Source organism: Salvelinus alpinus, chromosome 21 (genome assembly GCF_045679555.1).
Source record: "Salvelinus alpinus chromosome 21, SLU_Salpinus.1, whole genome shotgun sequence".
NCBI classification, from domain to species: Eukaryota; Metazoa; Chordata; class Actinopteri; order Salmoniformes; family Salmonidae; genus Salvelinus; species Salvelinus alpinus.
In genome coordinates, this window is record NC_092106.1 from 2,740,378 (window position 1) to 2,761,801 (window position 21,424).

At 43.2% G+C, this 21,424-nt stretch overlaps 1 protein-coding gene across 6 annotated transcripts; it reads right to left on the reverse strand.

Annotated features, from left to right (window-relative positions):
* Positions 1-240: 240 nt before the first annotated feature.
* On the reverse strand, positions 241-18,783 carry rffl (ring finger and FYVE-like domain containing E3 ubiquitin protein ligase). Of its 6 annotated transcripts, XM_071356508.1 has the most exons (8): positions 16,813-17,048; positions 14,546-14,686; positions 13,432-13,617; positions 12,307-12,726; positions 11,983-12,069; positions 8,416-8,626; positions 6,751-6,774; positions 241-6,502 (listed from the first exon to the last, which is right to left on the reverse strand). In XM_071356508.1, exons 2-8 carry the CDS (start codon positions 14,654-14,656, stop codon positions 6,321-6,323), a joined length of 1,221 nt encoding a protein of 406 aa, XP_071212609.1. In that variant the 5' UTR covers positions 14,657-14,686; positions 16,813-17,048; the 3' UTR covers positions 241-6,320. The 6 variants fall into 6 exon arrangements, with proteins under 6 accessions (XP_071212609.1, XP_071212614.1, XP_071212611.1 ...); XM_071356513.1 differs by lacking the exons at positions 14,546-14,686; positions 16,813-17,048 and adding an exon at positions 18,766-18,783; XM_071356510.1 differs by lacking the exon at positions 14,546-14,686 and having other exon boundaries at positions 16,813-17,050.
* Positions 18,784-21,424: the final 2,641 nt, after the last annotated feature.

Consider the following 21,424-nt stretch of genomic DNA (forward strand, 5'->3'; position numbering starts at 1 on the left):
CAGCAACCATCTGTAACAAAATACAGCTGCTCCACCCTCTCAAAGAGCACTACATTATAGTCGAGGTCATTATAGGAATCTGAGAAGTTCCCTTTAAGTGAGGTGAACTCATGGGATTCCATCTTACAGTACACGCACACACACACACCCCAACCCGAGCCATCAGACTGGAAAAACCAGTTATCACCATTCATAGTCTACTGTGAAACTCTCTGGGTAAAAAATAGGCATAAGACAAAGAAAATGTGGAAATATTTTTATTAGAAGAAATTCAGAATTATTGGTAGTTTTTATACTAAAGAGTCTTTCAGAGATGTATCAAAGCAGTTAAGAAAATAGAATGTTTGGCTCGAAATGCTGTTAAGTCACATCTGTAAATTCAAGGCCTGTAAATTCAATGGTATTTATAAACTCTCTATTTCGCAGATGCTAAAAATCTAAATCGCAACCTAAAAATCTAAACAATGGTCAAGTAAATATAAATTCAAAGGTCTCATTTATCAGTAAGAAAAATATGGTACCAGTCAAAAGTTGACACACCTACTCATTCATAGGTTTTTCTATATTTTTACTATTTTCTACATTGTACAATAATAGTGAAGACATCAAAACTATGAAATAGTTTTTGTAGTAACCAAAAAAGGTTTAAACAAATCAAAATATATTTGATATTCTTCAAAGTACCCACCCTTTGCCTTGATGACAGCTTTGCACACTCTTGGAATTCTCTCAACCAGCTTCATGAGGTAGTCATCTGGAATGCATTTCAATTAATTAACAGGTGTACCTTGATAAAAGTTAATTTGTGGAATTTCTTTCCTTCTTAATGCATTTGAGCCAATCAGTTGTGTTGTGACATGGTAGGGGTGGTATACAGAAGATAGCCCTATTTGGTAAATGACCAAGTCCCATATTATGGCAACAACAGCTCAAATAAGCAAAGAGAAACGACAGTCCATCATTACTTTAAGACATGAAGGTCAGTAAATCCGGAACATTTCAAGAACTGAATGTTTTTGCGACTGCACTTGAAGAAACTATCAAGCGCTATGATGAAACTGGCTCCATTCATTAGAGTTCATTAGTTACCAGCCTCAGAAATTGCAGCCCAAATAAACGCTTCAGAGTTCAAGTAACAGACATCTAATCATCAACTGTTCAGAGGAGACTGCGTGAATCAGGCCTTCATGGTTGAATTGCTGCAAAGAAACCACTACTAAAGGACACCAATTAGAAGACCTGCTTGGGCCAAGAAACATGAGCAATGGACATTAGACCGGCGGAAGTCTGTCCTTTGATCTGATGAGTCAAAATTTGACATTTTTGGTTCCAACCGCCGTATCTTTGTGAGACGCAGAGTAGGTGAACGGATTATCTACACGTGTCGTTCCCACCATGAAGCATGGAGGAGGAGGTGTGATGGTGACACGGTCAGTGATTTATTTAGAATTCAAAGCACACTTAACCAGTATGGCTACCACAGCATTCTGCAGAAAAACGCCATCCCATCTGGTTTGCACTTAGTGGGACTATCATTTGTTTCTCAACAAGACAATGACCCAACACACCTCCAGGCTGTGTAAGGGCTATTTGACCAAGAAGGAGAGTGATGGAGTGCTGCTTCAGATGACCTGGCCTCCACAATCACCCAACATCAACCCAATTGAGATGGTTTGGGATTGTCTAGAAGGAGTTGGACAACTGCAGAGTGAAGGAAAAGCAGCCAAGAGGTACTCAGCATGTGGAAATTCCTTCTAGAATGTTGGAAAAGCATTCCATGTTAAGAGAGAATGCCAAGTGTGCAAAGCTGTCAGGGCAAAGGATGGCTACTTTGAAGAATCTTTGTTTAACACTTTTTTGGTTACTACATGATGCCATATGTGTTAGTTCATAGTTTTGATGTCTTCACTACAATGTAGAAAATAGTATAAATAAAGGAAAACCCTTGAATATGTAGGTGTGTCCAAACTTTTGACTGGTACTGTAGGTCAAATACACTTATTTATTTTCATCAAACAATGCCGTGTCCCAAATTGCACCCTATCCCCTATATATAGTGCACTATATAGGGGATCGGGTGCAATTTGGGACAAAAGGGAGCCATGTTAATTCCTGACTCCTTCCGTTTGCTATACAGAGCTTAATTGATTTAATGTAGCTTAGTCCTCTATCATCTTGACAATACACATTTTCCATCTAACCGATCAAGCACACGATTTCACAACGTTGCATTATTTTCAAAAGTACAGTGTGTGCTCACTGTCATGAATAAAAGGTGCTGGTTTTTGAAAGCCACTTATTAAGAGTAAATCTTTCATGCTGTTCAGTAGGGATAGGGAGGGACTGGAGGTCTAGCACTGGAGTATGCAAACCACTCAACTACCGGTCATTAAATCAGAGTTAGAATACCTATAGCTGATAATGGACAATGCATTGTTCAAGATACTTTCACCATTGTTGAACCTTTAGACTCATGCCAAACGGTAGCCAAGTTCCTCAACTCCACGATGATTTCGTTGACAAAGTTGAGCACAGACTAGAGTTTAATTGAACCTCCCAACTCACTATGCAGTCGATACTTAAAAAATTTAAATTCCTAAACCCTTACCATGTACCCATCTTTGTCTGTTGTTGCAGGCCTTTGTTCGCAAAAATCCCCACTTTTTAATTACACGGTAATAAAATACAACCGACTGTTTCTTCATTGCTGTTGCTCTAAGATGGCAACTCGGCGTGAATGCGCATGTGTCAATTGAATCTCAAAAAGGAAACAGTCAGTGGTTGTATTTGACTAACGTTTTATTAAAAAGTATGGATTTCAGCAAACAAGGAAAGGGATGCAAACAGAGGACAAACATGGTAAGGGTTTAAGAATTGAAAAAAAAAATGTAAGTATCAACTGCACAGCGACTCGAAGGAGTCGGAGGTTCATCATTTATTTTTATTTTTATAACTCGTCTGCACTCAACTCCATGAATTAAATAATCTTGGAGTTAACGTACTTGGTTAGCCAAACAGATGAGATGTCTTTAAGAGTTAACCTTCATCTTGGGCAATGCCAAATATCTGCTTGTGCGTTTGACAACTCATCGTTCATGTACGTGTGTCATGAAAACGCATATTACGCACAACTAGTGCATTATATGTATTATACACAACTAGATCTAGCTATACACCAGGCTATTCTGACATGATTGGATTTATTTAAAAAATCTAAATACTATAGCAAGGGTAAGGGCCTTTGGTCAATTTTGATGCTGAAAGATATCAATAGTCAACGAGCGGTTGAGTATTGGAAGGATAAAGCACCTGGATATAGTTGGAATAGTGAAGGACCACTGACATTCTCTACCACTGTCAGCATAAGTAGCCTGGTCCCCGGATTTGTTTATTCTGTATAGCCAACTCCTATGGTCGCTGTCATGCAAAACCCTTAGGTCGGAAGCTTCTTAAGTAATTCTGCCTCATTGGTTTGTTGCGCTGGTCAGGACGTCTCTGGTCCTTGGCACCTTCACGGTCATCTCTCCTCGCGTTGGTGCATGACACCCGTAGTGTCTACGTACAAAGTATGGTGGGTAGTGCCGTTTGCATGGAGGGGGCCTCTCCTTCAGGGTACTCTCGGTTTGACATGACAATAACCATGGGAATTGGCAATTCAACATAAACAGATCTGGGACCAGGCTAACGTGTAAGGACTAAAACCGTGTGTCCACCTGATTCCATAGCAGAGGGATTGAGTGAACGTCTGTCAGCTTTGCTTATGTCAACTGGCTTAATTGAGAAACAATGTATGCAGTGTCTAGGGGTTACAGAACAAGCACGTGTTTCATTTCTGGCACACAGCAATACGCTTTTGAGTTGGAGGCCCCAGGCACAAGCGGCACGCTGGGAGAACGTGAGCCAGCCAGCCCCAATCTACAGGTATATTTCCCTGGCCGCTGTAACTTATCAAGCTCTGAACCTTTAACAGACTTAAGGCTTTTAAACTAGACCACCACAGGGGATGTTGCTGCTTTTCGGAATGCAGAGTAACGACAGACACACAGAGAAATCCTATGGATGTGTTCTCAGCTCAACCACTAATGTAAATGCTTTCCCTTTTACTGGGGTTCAACTCTAACAGTTACATGAATCCAATCCATTATTAAGAGCACTTGGGGCTTATACAATGCATTCGGAAAGTATTCAGACCCCGTCCCCTTTTCCATATTTTGTCCATTCTAAAATGGATTAAATTAAATGTTTTCCTCATCAATCTATACACAATACCCAATAATGACAAAGCTAATTTATTAAAAATTAAAAACAGAAATACCTTACGTAAATAAGTATTCAGACCCTTTGCTATGAGATTCGAAATTTATCTCAGGTGCATCTTGTTTCCATTGATCATCCTATTCCTAAAACTTGATTGGAGTACACCTGTGGTAAATTCAACATATTGGACATGATTTGGAAAGGCACACACCTGTCTATACAAGGTCCAACAGTTGACAGTGCATGTCAGAGCGAAAAACAAGCAATGAGGTCGAAGGACTTGTCCGTAGAACTCTGAGACAGGATTGTGTCGAGTCACAGATTTTGAGAAGGGTACAACATTTTTTTCCCTCAGCATTGAAGGTCCCCAAGAACACAATGGCCTCCATCATTCTTAAATGGAAGATTGGAACCACCAAGACTCTTACTAGAGCTGGCCGCTCTGCCAAACTGAGCAATCGGTGGAGAAGGGCCTTGGTCAGGGAGGTGCCCAAGAACCTGATGGTCACTCTGACAGAGCTCCTCTGTGGAGATGGGAGAACCTTCCAGAAGGACAACCATCTCTGGAGCACTCCACCAATCAGGCCTTTATGGTAGAGTGGCCAGACGGAAGCCACTCCTCAGTAAAAGGCACGTGACAGCCTGCTTAGAGTTTGCCAAAAGGCACCAAAGGACTCTCAGACAATGAGAAACAAGATTCTCTGGTCTGATGAAACCAAGATTGAACTCTTTGGCATGAATGCCAAGCGTCACGTCTGGAGGAAACCTGGCACCATCTCTACGGTGAAGCATGGTGGCAGCATCATGGTGTGGGGATGTTTTAGCAGCATGGACTGGGAGACTAGTCAGGATCGAGGGAAAGATGAACGGTGCAAAATACAGAGAGATCCTTGATGAAAACCTGCTCCAGAGTGCTCAGGACCACAGACTGGGGTGAAGTTTCACCTTTCAACGTGACAACAACCTTAAGCACACAGCCAAGACAACACACTAGTGGCTTTGGGACAAGTCTCTGAATGTCCTTGAGTACCCCAGCCAGAGCCCAGACATGAACCCGATCGAACATCTCTGGAGACCTGAAAATAGCTGTGCTGCAACGCTCCCCATCCAACCTGACAGAGCTTGAGAGGATCTGCTTGTAGTGTCATACACATGAAGACTCGAGGCTGTATTCGCTGCCAAAAGGTGATTCAACAAAGTACTGAGTAAAGGGTCTGAATACTTGTGATATTTCAGTTTTATATTTTTAATAAATTAGCAAACATAAAAAAATAAAGTTTTTGCTATGTCATTATGGTGTATTGTGTGTAGATTGATGAGGCGGAAAAAAACTATTGAATATATTTTAGAATAAGGCTGTAACGTAGCAAAATGTGGGAAAAGTCTAGGGTTCTGAATACTTTCCGTAGGAACTGTGTGTGTGTGTGTGTGTGTGTGTGTGTGTGTATATATATATACACATATATATATACACACACATACAGTTCCTTCATATATATATAATCCCTTACTGTATTTACTAGTAGTAGGTCTCCAAAGGAAAAATGCATATGTTATTAGGCACTCTTATTCTAATAATATGACATAATATCCTTATCAGCTTGGAGATATGAGCTGTAGGAGTCCAGTCAATAAAAGGAGGAAGTGAGGTCATGTGAGGTCATTGGGTTTGTGTGGTTTATTGAAGGTATAACCTCCCCTGGTCATCCCTCCAGCAGGGGGAACCAGTACTCTGGGTCTCCAGGACCATCAGAGCAGTGGAGAACTGGAGGGAGAGGAGGTTAGTCTAGTCCCCTCAAACTCAACTCTGGACCTCAAAGCCAGTTCCACTGCTTTCATTCCATTGTTCCCCTCTAATCACATACAGATTTACACCTTGGACACCAGGTAGATGCAAATATGTATCAGGTAGAACAGAAAACCAACAGGCTCCGGACCTCATATGGTAAGAGTTGAATACTCCTGGTCTAGCCTATGTATGTAAGGCCACATATAGCAAGTCCCTTGTTAATTTACGGGAGGTAGGTGGGGGGGAAGGGGTGGGGATTCCCAAGGCTTGGGTCTCAGGCTCTAAAGATGTGAACGGCGCGCACCACATACTGCCTGCAGATGGGGCACTCGTTCATCCGCTTGCCACACTTGGTGCAGGTGACCATGTGGCCGCACTCCAGCAGGACACAGTCAATAGGAGAGTCCATGCAGATCTTACACAGGTTCTCCTCCTGGCCAGGGTTACCACTGGGGTCTGGGAGAAAGAAACAAGGGAAAAACACCCTTACAAACACATTTCATTAAAAATATCTTGTACTCAGTTGACCAAAGACAACTTGTTAACACTCAACCAACTGTTATTAAATCGGAGAGTTATAATACCTATAGCTCATAAATGATTTTTCAAGGCACTTTCACCATTGTCATGCCAAACGGAAGATTTTCAACTTTCATCTTGGGGAGCTTTGCATTGCCTTAAGCGCGGGGGGGGGGGAAACTCACCTGTGCCGTCATTTGTACTTGAAACTGGAGGATACAGGGAAGAATAAAATGAAAAAAGCATGTTAAAGACTTCCTTGAATGATGCAATTCATTTTCAAAAATGGAATAATAAAACCAAAAAATATCAATTGAGAAATTCCCTGTTGTTTTACAAGATATAAACTTCAGTAATAGTAAAACGTTTCATTTGAGAGGTATTTTATTTGTTGCATGTGTCAAGCCTCAAATCAGACAAACAAATGCACATGCCATATCATTAGATGCCTTTCCATAATTTGTGAATTTTCACAACAATTTGTGAAACTACAAACATATTGTGGCGCGAGTTGGGATAGCACATCGTCATGGAGCCTGAAGTGTTGCTGCCTTGGTTGAAGTGGGAATCGGAGGTTCTAATAATTATATACAGTGGATTTGGAAAGTATTCAGACCCCTTCACTTTTTCCACATTCTGTCACGTTACAGCCTTATTCTAAAATGAATATAGTTGTCGTCCCCCCACCTCATCAATTTACAAACAATACCCCATAATGACAAAGCAAAAACAGGATTTTAGAAATGTTTGCAAATTTACATGGGAATATCACATCACCTATTCAGACATTTTACTCAGTACTTTGTTGAAGCACCTTTGGCAGCGATTATAGCCTTGATTCTTCTTGGTTATGACGCTACAAGCTTGGCACACCTGTATTTGGGGAGTTTCTCCCATTCTTCTCTGCAGATCCTCTCAAGCTCTGTCAAATTGGATGGGGTGCGTAGCTGCACAGCTATTTTGAGGTCTCTCCAGAGATGTTCGATCGGGTTCAAGTCCGGGCTCTGGCTGGGCCACTCAAAGACATTCAGAGACTTGTCCCAAAGCCACTCATGTGTCATCTTGGCTGTGTGCTTAGGGTCATTGTCCTGTTGAAAGGTGAACCTACACCCCAGTCTGAGGTCCTGAGCACTCTGGAGCAGATTTTCATCAAGGATCTCTGTACTGTGATCCATTCATCTTTCCCTCGATCCTGACTAATCTCCCAGGCCATGCTGCTGAAAAACATACCCACATTATGATGCTGCCACCACCACACTTCACCGTAGGGATGGTGCCAGGTTTCCTCCAGATGTGACGCTTGGCATTCAGGCCAAAGAGTTCAATCTTGGTTTCATCAGACCAGAGAATCTTGTTTCTCATGTTCTGAGAGTCTTTAGGTGCCTTTTGGCAAACTCCAAGCGGGCTGTCATGTGCCTTTTACTGAGGAGTGGCTTCCGTCTGGCCACTCTACCATAAAGCCTGATTGGTGGAGTGCTTCAGAGATGGTTGTCCTTCTGGAAGGTTCTCCCATCTCCACAGAAGAACTGGAGCTCTGTCAGAGTGACTATTGTTTTTTTTGTGTGTTTAAAAAAAAACATTTTATAATATTCAGAAAAACGTACTATCCGGGGTGTATTTATTAGTGCACACCGTAGTAAACTGCTTTACAACATAATCTTTTTTTCAACAAAAACAAGGTACTTATTGGACAAATTCAGGTATGTCCCGCACAGCTTCATCCTAGGTCCCTCCCAGTTACGTCCTGTTCGATTCCGTTTCATTCCTAGTAAATACACCCCAGTTCAACTATGATGCCAGTAGGGAAAACAACCATATATCACAATCATTGCAGGTAAAACCTCCTTTACCCAGATTCTGGAGGTCCTTCTGGTCGTGATAGAGGCGGGTGACCCTCTCCATTAGCTCCCACTTCTCGCAGCAGCCCTTGTAGTTGACAAAGTTACGGGCTAGGATCTCCTTGAGCTGCCGGACGCTGAGGGCCTCGATGTCGTCTGCCGTGGCCAGGTCTGACAGCGACGCCCTGCGGCCTGGCGCCAGCACTTCATCTGTGTCTGAGGACTGAGCAACAGCATAGCAAAATCAGAGTTGCGTTCAATAGTGAACAATGTTGTGGAACGTTCAGATACATTGTGTTAAGGGCCTGTAAAATGGACATACATTGATCTATAACTAACACGTGCATCTAAGAGTCAGGTATCAAGTCAGCTCGATTCATGACATTTTTATACAGCCATGTTCAGTATGTTGCACCCTCCTTAACGCACACTTGATTGGCATAAAATAAAAATCGAGTGAAAAAGGTTACAGTTTCATTAGAATGGAATGACACAAATGGTAGGCTATTCCTGATTTTCTAAGGTCAGACGGAAATCGTGAACAATCACATCACATTGACAGCCATCATGTTTGAATGTCAGAATGATTGATTAAAGGGATCCATACACTAACTGTGAACAGGGCCCATATTCATAAAGATTTACAAAGTAGTGCTGATCTAGGATCAGTTTAGCCTTTTTAGAACAGTATTAGTAATAATAACATGACGGGGGAACTGATCCTAGATCAGTACTATTGCTCTGAGACACTATGAATACGGGCCTAGAACCACAAGATGGATTTTGGTTCTTTGAGATCTATTTCTAGGTCGACAATTTGTGAGTCATTGTGTGACAACACCAACTATCTTGTTTAGCTACCCCAACCCAAACTGTATGAAGAGGAACAGTGTCAGTCACATGGGGCATTCACAGCCACAGTGCAGGAAATGGCAACACGCCACATTACATGCCAAAGCTGAAATCCATCAGTGGGGATAAGAATAGATTACTGCTTGGCTACAAGTGCCTACATTTCTGACAGACATGTGAATAATGGGGCACACCATGCAGACATGGAGAGCCAGCCATCAAACAACAAAACAGTGCTCTACAATGGGACTCTGTCTGAGCACAATGGCACTGGAGGGTCTAAAACAGTCACTAGCCTTATGTCCTACAGTATGAGTAAACTAAATATATAGGCCTAGCGATAGAGTTATCTAAACTCACCATTTCATGTCAAGATGAAAAAATAATTTGAAAGGGTGTCTCAAAAGTCTGAAATTACACTTGTCCTTCAGCAAACGCAGATGGCGTTTTGCTGCAGAATGCTGTGGTAGCCATACTGGTTAAGTGTGCATTGAATTCCAAATAAATCACTGACAGTGTCACCAGCAAAGCACCCACACAACCTCCTCTATGATTCACGGTGGCAACCACACTTGCAGAGATCATCCGTTCACCTACTCTGCGTCTCACAAGACACAGCGGTTGGAACCAAAAATCTCAAATTTGGACTCATCAGACCAAAGAACAGATTTCCACCGGTCTCATGTCCATTGCTCGTGTTTCTTGGCCCAAGCAAGTCTCTTCTTCTTATTGATGTCCTTTAGTAGTGGTTTCTTTGCAGCAATTCGACCATGAAGGCCTGATTCACGCAGTCTCCTCTGAACAGTTGATGTTGAGATGTCTATTACCTGAACTCTGTGAATCTTTTGAATCTTCAGTTCTTGAAATGTTCCAGATTTACTGACCTTCATGTCTTAAAGTAATGATGGACTGTCATTTCTCTTTACTTATTTGAGCTGATCTTGCCATAATATGGACTTAGTCATTTACCAAATAGGGATATCTTCTGTATACCACCCCTACCTTGTCACAACACAACTGATTGGCCCAAATACATTAAGGAAAGAAATTACACAAATTAACAAGGCACACCGGTTAATGGAATGCGTTCCAGGTGACTACCTCATGAAGCTGGTTGAGAGAATTCCAAGAGTGTGCAAAGCTGTTAAAGGCAAAGGGTGGCTACTTTGAAGAATCTCAAATATATTTAGATTTGTTTAACAATTTTTGGGGTTACTACATGATTCCATGTGTTATTTCATAGTTTTGATGTCTTAACTATTATTCTACAATGTATAAAATAGTAAAAATAAAGAAAAACCCTGGAATGAGTAGGTGTGTCCAAACTTTTGACTGGCACTATATGACACTCCTCTTTCTAATATTTACAATGATCCAACAAACAGTTCCAATTTCCACCATTAACCAGAGAGGTTGTGCGGATTTGCCAACAAATAATACAATGGTCAACTTCCTTAATTGAGTTAATATTTAACATAGTAAGTCGTAGTAAATCAGTCATATCAACCTTTACCCTTTCTGAGAATGCTAGCCTTTAACTTCCTGCCAAAGCAGGTTCAAGCCATCACAGTTAAAAGCTTAGAGGTGGAAACCCGTCTTGCGTCAATGGAGGTCAAATCTGGTAAATGTCACAGGCCTCTATTTCACAGAATGTTTGTTCTCATTCTGTATAGGGCACACATAGTAAAAACAAAAATATATCTAGCAACCTAAAGCAGGTTCTGAGACCCATCTGAGATCAGGGCCTGTATTCATGAAGTGTCTCAGAGTATGAGCCAAGAACTGTGAAATACTTTTCTAGACAAAGGGACCATGAAAACCTTTTTAGCAGCATTAGTGTAGCCTCACTTTGATTTTTGGTTGTGTGCACTACCTGGTACTGTAGAGTAGTTCCCCAAGTTCATCACGAACAAGCTACAGACAGCTCAGAATAAAATGGCAAGGGTCATTCTGAATCTTAGACCTCGAGCTCGTGTTGGACGTCCTCGGCTCTGAACTACAGCGGCTATCAGTTCATAAAAGGGTCATTCAGTTGAAGTTGGCCCATAAAATCGTGTTGGGTACAGTTCCCCCCCCCCCAATATCTGAAAAACTATTTGTATGCGGTTAGGGACTCTAATTCCTACGCCACCAGAGGCAGTGCCACAGACTTCGTGCCATATGGATTCAAGAGCTTTACTGGTCAGAACACATTTTAATATACAGCAGTGGTAGAGTGAAACAAACTCCCGTCGGAGATAAAAAACAGTTTCTGCCAGTCTTAGGTTCAAACACTCCTGCAAGGCATGGTTAATGTTGAGATAGCCTTTATATGTTGTATACATTTACATATTTGGACACTGTATGATTGAATGAATCTATGGCAGTGCCCATGTCACTTGTTTTTTAACTGCAGCCCTTGTCTACCGATAGAGGACCACAATAGAAACAAGTATTTAGACTGCATTTATAATCCTCTGAAATATTGGTATATGCATCTGTTGCCTGGTGTAACATTTTGATGTATTTTAATATAAAATAAAAATCAAGCACTGATCTAAAAATCACATCATTGTTTTGTCTTTTAGACTAATGAATCAGGGGGGGAGCTGATCCTAGATCAGCACTCCTACTCTGACAGGCTTTATGAATACAGGCCCAGGGCTAAGGAGAGGATTCCCATCGCTGCTATAATAGTACAATGGCTAGGGCCAAGAGTACTACTATAGCAGGGTCAGGCTGTAGTACCTGCAGCTCCTGCTCTCCCTGCAGCTCTGTATCTCTCTCAGTGTCCAGTGGCTCCTCAGGACCCAAGGGCACCAAAACAGACGGGGTCTACGAGCAAAAACCCACCACACACCAAAAACACTTAATTAGCAAGCTAGAGTTAGCCATGCTCTAACTGAAGGGGCCATACAGAAGGTTAGTAATCTATTCTCAAGCTATTGTTAATGCTACATAACACAAAAGGTGAGGCGATGGACAAAATGGTAAATTAATGGTTGACAGACAAACAAGGGTAAGGGGTTAGTCGTGTGTGGTATAGTAGGTTCTCTTGGGTTCGGGCCTCACCTGACTGCCCTCCTGAGTGGGTGGCAGCTGTGAAGGGACATGGTCTGTGGAGGTGGAGTCGGGGTGTGTGGAGGGTGTGGTGGTGGTAGTAGTAGTGGGGGCTGGAAGAGGAGTTGTCTCATGCTGGGTCACAGTGGGGGTCTGTGTTTGGTTCAGAGGGTTTATGATTGGGCCAGAGGATGATGGTGTCTGCTGTCCCAGGACCAGCTCCACCAGTTCCTCTTTCTCACGGCACATCTGTGTTGAGACCTCGTGCAGGTGGAGGTAGTCGCGCAGGTCCTTCACCTTGAGCTTCATCAGCTCGGTGCGCTCGAAAAGCGTGCCGTGAAACCGCTGGCAAGTGTGGCAAAGGCGTTGCCGGGGCTCAATCTGGGCCGAACATCTGCCGCAGTAGTTCTTCTTGCAGTCCACGCAGACATGCTGTGGGGGAGAGGAGACCGACACACAATCACTGTCAATCATGTGTCTGTTAGCATATTTTCCCTCCCTGGCTGTTATAATTCAGTAAATAATGGGACCAAAAGAGTTCCTTTTAAAACTTGGCCCAGACTTTGCTCCAACTCTAGCTGCAACCTGACACTGACAACGTAATGTCTAGATACTGAAGACCATGAAGCATAAATGCTCGTCTTGTTCAAATCTTGCCCTGAGGCTGGTTCCGGTACATTAAAGTACATAACCATTGCATTGGTTTTACCCTTTTCATGCCTCCACTAGATAATGGAGGTATTGAAGGGTGTGGAAAAAAGCTAAGAGCAGCATGGATACTCAAGAGTCAAGCCTTGAGGTCTGGAGTATTGTTGGTTCTCTTTTCTCGGCAAGCTAGCCGTTCCGGTAGACTTCCGCTCATTGCACTAACACTAGTTAGTATGGGCTCACGAAACTACCTCTAACTTGATTTATACTGGACACAGAGACATAAAAATGGTATCCACGAGTTCACCTGACTCTGGGTAAGTAGAAATTACCAGAATATTGCAATATCCATTTTATCAATGTTGATCAATTTCTAATTGGCCAGGTCTGAATTAACCACTGATTAGAGAGGAAGGATGAAAAACCTGCCGTTCTACAGATCTCAAAGGCCGGATTTGGGAAAGGGTGGGCTGAGAGTGTTTTAGGTACCTTTCTGGCAAGGGTGACGAAGCGGCTTCCGCAGGCTTTGCACGTGTGTTCCGGGAGCGGGGGCGACGGGTAGCTGCTGTAACCTGAGTTAGTATAGGCCTGGTGACGCATGCTGCTGTTGCTCTCCTCCACCGTGGCAGTGTCCAGACAGAACCAGTTACAGCAGGACGTCCACATGCTCCACACCTGGAAACACACCAACTCTTAGATGGTCTCACCACCTGGACACACACGTGTTAATGTGGATAGAGTGGGTTAGTGAAGACAGACCACTGAGTTAAGAGTTTGTGGGAGAAAAAGAAAAGAGTAAGGAGTGTGGAGGTGTTGAATGGGTATGATCATGAACAGAGTGAGTAGTGAACATGAACATTTGAACATCTTGGCCATGTTCTGTTATAATCTCCACCCGGCACAGCCAGAAGAGGACTGGCCCACCCCTCATAGCCTGGTTCCTCTAGGTTTCTTCCTAGGTTTTGGCCTTTCTAGGGAGTTTTTCCTAGCCACCGTGCTTCTACACCTGCATTGCTTGCTGTTTGGGGTTTTAGGCTGGGTTTCTGTACAGCACTTTGAGATATCAGCTGATGTAAGAAGGGCGATATAAATAAATTTGATTTGAGTAGTGAGTGACTAAAGAGGCAGGGTATGTATGAGTGGGGCAAACTTTAGAGCAATTTGAAGGGCATAAGCAAGGCCTGGGGTAATGCAGTGGAGAAAGAGCTGTAAGAGAGGTTGAGTAGGCTAGGCTAAAACAAAAACAACTGAAGTGCTGATGTTACAGTGCATTGGTGGTGTTATGTTCGGATTGCAATGTTGTATACAGCTCAATCAATGACACTGGGATTGCAATTGAAATGAGAGATGTGAAGTGAATGGCGTTGGCCTCAAACTTTTGTCAGTAAGGAGAGCAGGTAGCTGGCTTTTGGCTACCAGAAGTAAGGCTCCCATCATTAATTCAGAGCTTGTTTGCAGTCAGAGCTGCAGGAGCACAGGCTGGTGGGGCGGTATGTGAATTGGAGTGGGTCTGGGATAATGGCATTGATGTGAGCCATGATCTGCCTTTCAAAGCATTTCACAGCTACAGTGCTACGGGGTGATAGTAATTTAGACAGGTTACCTTGGCGTTCAGTAGGAGTGCTGATCTGGGATCAAGTCCCCCTGTCCATGCAATAAGGCCTGAGGCAGTGTGGTATTTGGCTACACGTGCCTGGATACAGCCACTGGTCATATACCACAAACCCCAGAGGTGCCTTATAAACTGGTTAGCAACATAATTAGAACAGTAAAAATACATTTGTCATATACCAAAGCTTTTCAGCAAATATGCATTCAGGGCACAAACCATCCGGTTTATAATATTCATTGTGATCGAAAAGGTCAAAAGGATCCTAGATCAGCACTCTTCCTCTCAGACGCTTTATGAATACATACAGGCCTCACCTTAGTAGGTGAGGTCTACTAACTAGCTTTAGGTTACACCCTCAATCTCTCTCAGGAATTGACAATAGGATTGATCAGTTTTCAACTACTGCAGGGCCAATTCTCAGTCACTTGTTTATGCTCTGGTTCCCCTGTGGAACTTAATAGCTAGGCTACACACAAACACACTGCCATAGAGACCAAAACAAGACAGACCTAACAGCGCCTACCAAACAGCAAGGCAGATCCACATCAACAGCTGCTGCTAAGGAAATGCCTGCCACCAGGCTGCATCAAGTGGAGAACAGCTGAGGGAAAAGTGACTTGGTGCCTCAGGTATCCAGGGGCCAACTGCAAAGGTTTCACACCTGAATGCAGTGCAGAGTTAAGGAAGCCTAGTTGTACAATGAAGGAATCACTTGTAAAAACTAACAGTCTGACCATGTCCGTGCAATGTTACATTTTCTGATTGATAATAATACAAAGTGAAAGACGGCTGTCCCCCCATTCTAAAGTAGTAGCCTACAGGCTAGTAGGCACATTCGGCCCTGATACAGGCTCTCTTACCCTGTCAATGTTAAGCAACAGTTGGATGGAAAATCAAACTAAAAAAACAACAACTTCACACCCAGTGTCCAAATGACACTTTAGTGGATGTAGACTGGCTTTAGTGGCGTAGGTCAGGGTAGCCCAAGATTACCTCTGAAAATAACAGCTCCTTAAGAGCATGACTGGCTCTGGCAGCCAAGTACTCCATCTAAAGGTGACTCGATTATCAATTGCGATACGGTTCTATTAACATAAAGCCCTTCACTTTCATATCACAAAATAATTTCGCAAATGCAAAGTAGACACTGTACACCACAGGAGGTTGGTGGCACCTTAATTGGGGAGAACGGGGCTCGTTGTAATGGCTGGAGCAGAAATAGGGGAATGGTATCAAATACGTCAAACATGGTTTCCATGTGTTTGATGCCATTCAATTCCAAAAATTATTATGAGCCGTCCTCCCCTCGGCAGCCTCCACTGCTGTACACGGTTTTAACTGGCAGTTAAAACAGAAAATATTTTCTGACATTCTAATAATTAACACAGTCTTCCGCAAACACACGATGTAACATGGATAGATGACCGTGTGGGAACAATAACTATATAATAGGTGTGTATCAATTTAACGTTTAAAAAAAAAATAATGTTTCTCCCTGATATGAAATTAGTCCTTCTGCTTCCAAAACCGTACCGAATGCGATGCGTGTTAATGTTCAGCCCGAGCGTCGGAGCTCTTAACGAAACTCCATGTACTTAAGACGCATTCGTCCAATGACTATGACTTGTGTACTGTAATGGAACTGAGAAGCCAGAGTAGACTACTCAAAACCCCACACAGCAAGTGTGTCTCAATTGTCCCAGTTTGCACTACAATAGGCTTTACGTATACCTAGTTAGTTAGGTTTAGTGGACACTTATTCAACTTTTGAAAGTTACATTACACTGTGACAGCAATAGTTACAGGGTCGCAAAGTCCAACACAACAAAGACATAGGGTCCACAATCAAAACCAATATAGCCACCCATATATACAGTATGTAGTTAACGTTAGCCACCACACTCAGAACGAGGCACAGAACCAAAACAATTGTGGGGGATGTCCCCGTACAGATGGACACGCCATCATCTTCCCAAATAAATATTTAGTACGACCGGAAAGAAAGCAGTAACGTTAGACTCGAAATCAATGTAGCTAGTTTTTCTCATAATACGTTTTCCCATTAATCTGCTGTTAATCTGCCCATTAGCAGACCACAAAAAGTAAATTCACTACGTTGCGTTACAAATACATTTGAGCTGTTCAGATACTAGCGAACGCAGACCATCTGCCCACAATAGCTGGCTGGTAAACTAACGTTAGTAGCTAGCTAGCTCCTGCTGCTAACTTTATCGAGTTGAAATGATCGACATAGCTACCTCGACACGAAGCCCGGGGTCGTGAGACGCGTGCTAACAGCAGCTGGCAAGTAGCTCGCGAGCTATGGATGACTTTTGTGGAGCTAATGTTCTCAGACACTCACAAAATGACAAGGAATAAATCGAAGTTAGCTAGTTGGAGTGAAACAGGAAGAAAGTGCTTCTAGCGAGTGACACTCCCCCGGCCAGTTTCTATCGCCCCAGAGAGTTGCTGATGCGTGTGCACGTACATTTCGAATCGCTAGTTGAATGCAGACACGTACGAAAGTTTTCATAAGTTTTGCATGCATTTTATTTCCAGGGAAGTAGTGTCCTCTGGTGGACACTAATAAAACGACGGGAATAATGAATAGAGTCCTCAACAATTTAAAGTTATTACATGCTATCAATTACATTGCAAATAAATATCACACATTGTAAACCCATTGGTTTATCCAGAATGTCTCTGCCACTATTTGATTGTAGCAGTAAAACATAGTACTGCAAAGGATGATTATCACGGGTATATCCCCATCATACAGTGCCTTCAGAAAGTATTCATACCCCTCGACTTATTCCACATTTTGTTGTTACAGCCTGAATTCAAAATGGATAAAATTTTCCCTAACCCATCTACACCCAATACCCCATAATGACAAATTGAAAATGTTTAGAGAAATTTGAGCTATACAAAAATATCAAATTTACATAAATATTCACACATTTGGTTGCGATTACAGATGTGAGCAATGTTCTCTCTAAATGTAGCCCCGAGACTGCCGCGCAGAAATATCTCTCATCCCACAGAGAGAAGCACGATATTAAACTTCACTCAATTTTCTAGAGCAGTGGTCACCAACCGGTCGATCTCCAAGCCATTCTTAGTTGATCGCCAAACATTTATGTATAAAACCCAACGACAAAGCCATGTGTTTCTATATTTTTTGTTGTTCTTCTCCTCCTGTTGACGGTAGGTGCACGCGATTCAGCTGCCCTGAACTGTTGCCATTTTGAACCATTTCATGTCTGAAGGTACAAACGTTGCCTTCCCTGCGGGCCCAGAGAGCAAATCAAATTCACTATAGTGCAACCGCTGGCCAAACCGATGGCTCAGATGACCGTGTCTGCAGTAACGTAGCAGGCATAAAATAAAGCTACAGCAAAGTTGATACTGTGAGATTTCCAAACGTTTAAAACCATGACTAGAGGGAGACTGTCAAGGACTACAGCAAAGCGATTCTGTATTTATAAGTGAGTTTAAGTTGTTACTCAGCACTGTCAACACTTTGTATTCAACACTTTTATAAGCCATAAAATGTACATTCTTACTATTTCCACTCAGCGCTACAACAAGCACTGCAGCAGTAATGAATAAGTAGTAAAGTGTATCTATAGGCTTGCATTGTTGTTATTATTAGCGGCTTGGTTCTTTTTTAATATCAAGGAATATTTCACTTTCTCTGTTCATAGGAGTAACAGCATGAATTTGTGCATGAGGCAGAAATAATGCGGTGCGACTCGACTTATGCCATCAGCTGGAAGTCAGTGTCCCTTTTTGGTCAGTGTCAGTGGAGGAAAAGGAGAGTGGAAGGATGTCTCCCTCCACTGAGACTGACCAAGCACCATCAGCCCAGTAAAATAAAAATATTTAAATGTATACTCACTCAGCTGTGCTTCACAAGTAATACTACAACAGATGTGTTACTGGTGTGATCATAGAGCCTACCTCAAATTTTGAAATATAATTTAAAAACATGTCCTGAACAACAATGCATTGGCAGGGCAATTCAAGCAAAGCCAATATGTGGGGATAATGTATTGGGCCTATAGCTTACTTCACAAACCTAATTGCTACAGTACTGTTTTTAATTGGTTAATGTTGAATACGTTTTAAGTCAAGTTTGAAAAAATCTGAGCGGTAGATCTTGGCAATGCATTTGACTCAGCGATCTTTAGTCAGAAGAGTTTGTTTACCTCTGTTCTCGAGTTTTCCCTGTTAACACTCAACGTTTCCCTTTCCTGTGGCAATTGCGATTCAATCAACGAAATATTAGCCACTTTCAGTGCAACATACCGAAACAAAACAAAGTATGCAAGAGATTTTGTTGTAGGCAGAACGCATCTGAGTTTTGAGCTTCCTATACAAAAGCACAAAACGTGTACATCTTTGTAAAGTGAGTCAGGTAAAGAGCTTTAAAAAAAAAAATAATAATAGTCTTGAATAAGCTAAATAGCCAATAGGCAGGGGGTAGCATAATTTGTCCGATTCTCTGTAATAATTTTATGGGAATAATAATGCATTTTATTTTGTAAAGTAATTTCTTGCACCACACAACACAACAATTTCAATCACTTACTTGTCTAAAGGACAAGTCGATAAACAGGTTAATGTCAAGCCCTGCATGTTTTTTTCAAAAGTGTCATGGAATGTAGGCCTACATTGAACACCACACATTGGCTGCTACTGTAGGAAGAATGATAGAACAGCTATTTCCATGTTAAAATGTTATGCAATGCATTTTCTCCATTGTTTTTAATGGTAGGCCACTCTGGTAGGCCTGCATTATGATCAAATTGCCACAGTAGTGTTATATCTAGCTTAGCTGTAGAAGAACGCACATCTACAGGGTTTCACATTGTACATCACTCTGACATTTAATGACATGTGCCACTCATTCTGACAACCCATTCATACGTAAAGCAGCACACTGTCGTAAACCATAACAACGTACAGTACGACGTACAGCACGTCGTACCATACATAACCCCCCCCCCCCCCCCTTTCCAAAACCAGGGACTGATACCATATATAAAAATGTCCATAGGGAAAGAACCTAGAGTGATACCTGTGAGAAAAACATTAACCCGGCAGGGCGAGTTCATGCCCGCAAAGGCCGTTCTTCAGCCACCACCGCTTTTGGCTCTGGCCCTTGGGGAGCCCACAGAGGCTGGCGCTTGGGTTATAGTAGTGGGTGTATGTACAAAAATGTATGCACTCACTACTGTAAGTCGCTCTGGATAAGAGCGTCTGCTAAATTACAAAAATGTACATGTAAAATGTAGTGGAGGAGGTCCATCAGGTGCTGTCCCTTGCCTGTATGTCTGTTTTGTACTGGCCTGTGAGAGAGGAGTGGGAATTTGTATTCCTTGAGGGCCAGGGACTTTTCTGAGGCGGCTGGCGTGCCAGCGCAATCCATTGCTCAGCATGAAGGTGGCGGACCCCAGTTGTCGACTGACCTGCAAGGGGTCCGACCAGAATGAGACCATTTTGTTGCACCGCTGAGGCCGTCGGGCCAAAACCCAGTCTGACACTTGGATGATCGGATTCTTCACCCTGTGTGCCCTGTCGAAACGCTGTTTCATTGCTCTTTGGTGCCTGGTTACTACCTGCTTTGCTTGGGTGTTCTGAGTCTGTCCAGTGGCAGTTCCATCTCATGACCTAGCATGAGAGATGCCGGGGAGACCTGTGTTGTTGCGTGTTTGCTTGCTCTGTAGTGCATTAGCATTTGGTTCAAGGCAGTTTGGAACGTGCACCCCTGGACCAGATGCGCTTCGATACCGTTCTTCAGTGTTTGGTAGAAGCGTTCCACCCCTCCGTTAGCTTGTGGGTTGTAGTAGGCAGTGCAGATCTGTTGTTGCTGAGATAGGAGGAGAACTCGACAGAGGTTAGTTGGGGCCTATTGTTCATGGTGAGGGTGAGGGTTAAGCCCCACCTTGTGAAAAGGCTGTCTAGGATGTCCACGATGGTCTGTGCTGTGACAGTTCCAACACAACTTCTGGCCACTTAGAGTGGTGGTCATACGCCACCACCAGGAAGCGCTGATAGTGAGGGACTGCGTGTCCATGGATCTTGCCAAAGATGTTCAGCTGGATGTGTTTACAGCCGCAGAACAGCCCTGTGAGAGGCTGCATGGGGGGGGGGGCTTTCCTGTATTTCCACTGAGGAGGCATACAGCACAATCCCTGACCAGGGCTTCAATATCGTGGTTGATGCCTGGCCACCACATAAGGTCTCAACATAGCTGCTTGACCTTCACTATGCCCAAGTGGCCTTTGTGTGCCATGGATAGAACATGCGCACGTTGGCCACTCGGGACTACAGTGCAAAACCCTCGAGAGACACAGAACTCTTCCCAGCAAGAAAGTTTGTGCTTCACCCTGGCGAAAGGTACCAGCTCTTCTTTGCACATATGCTGTCCATCCAGTGCATATGTAGGGGCACAGGGTAGACCGTGTGGGGTCCTGTTCCAATGCTTCAGCTCTTCCAGTGAAACAGTTGGCTGAAGGGGAGCGTAGAGCATTTGTACAAGCTCTGTTTCGTTGTCGTCTGGCAAGACGGTCGGAGTAGGAGTGTCAATGGCGCGTGAGAGAAGGTCTGCAGCCGTGCTATCCCTCCCCGGAGTGAACATCAGCAGATAGTCATACTATCTGAGGCGGTAGTCCCATCTGTGCAGTCAAAGTGGCTTGTGGCCAGTTCATGAGGCTGACAGTAGCGTCGTGAGGGACAGGTGGTCGGTTCGGAGCGTGAACAGCCAGCTATACAGGTAGAGGTGCCCCCTTTTGCACACCCAGACACAGGCCAGTGCTTCTCGTTCACCAACAGTGTACCGTTGCTCAGTGGGTTTCAGGGTCT

Bases quoted from the DNA above. Each gene is read 5' to 3' on its own strand.
- rffl (XM_071356508.1), bottom strand. From the start codon at position 14,656: ATGACCAGTGGCTGTATCCAGGCACGTGTAGCCAAATACCACACTGCC. The intron at 12,070-12,306 runs GTGAGGCCCGAA...TTTTGCTCGTAG, and splicing joins CCACTCAGGAGGGCAGTCAG to ACCCCGTCTGTTTTGGTGCC. The intron at 6,775-8,415 runs GTAAAGGAGGTT...TGTATCCTCCAG, and splicing joins GAAGGACCTCCAGAATCTGG to TTTCAAGTACAAATGACGGC.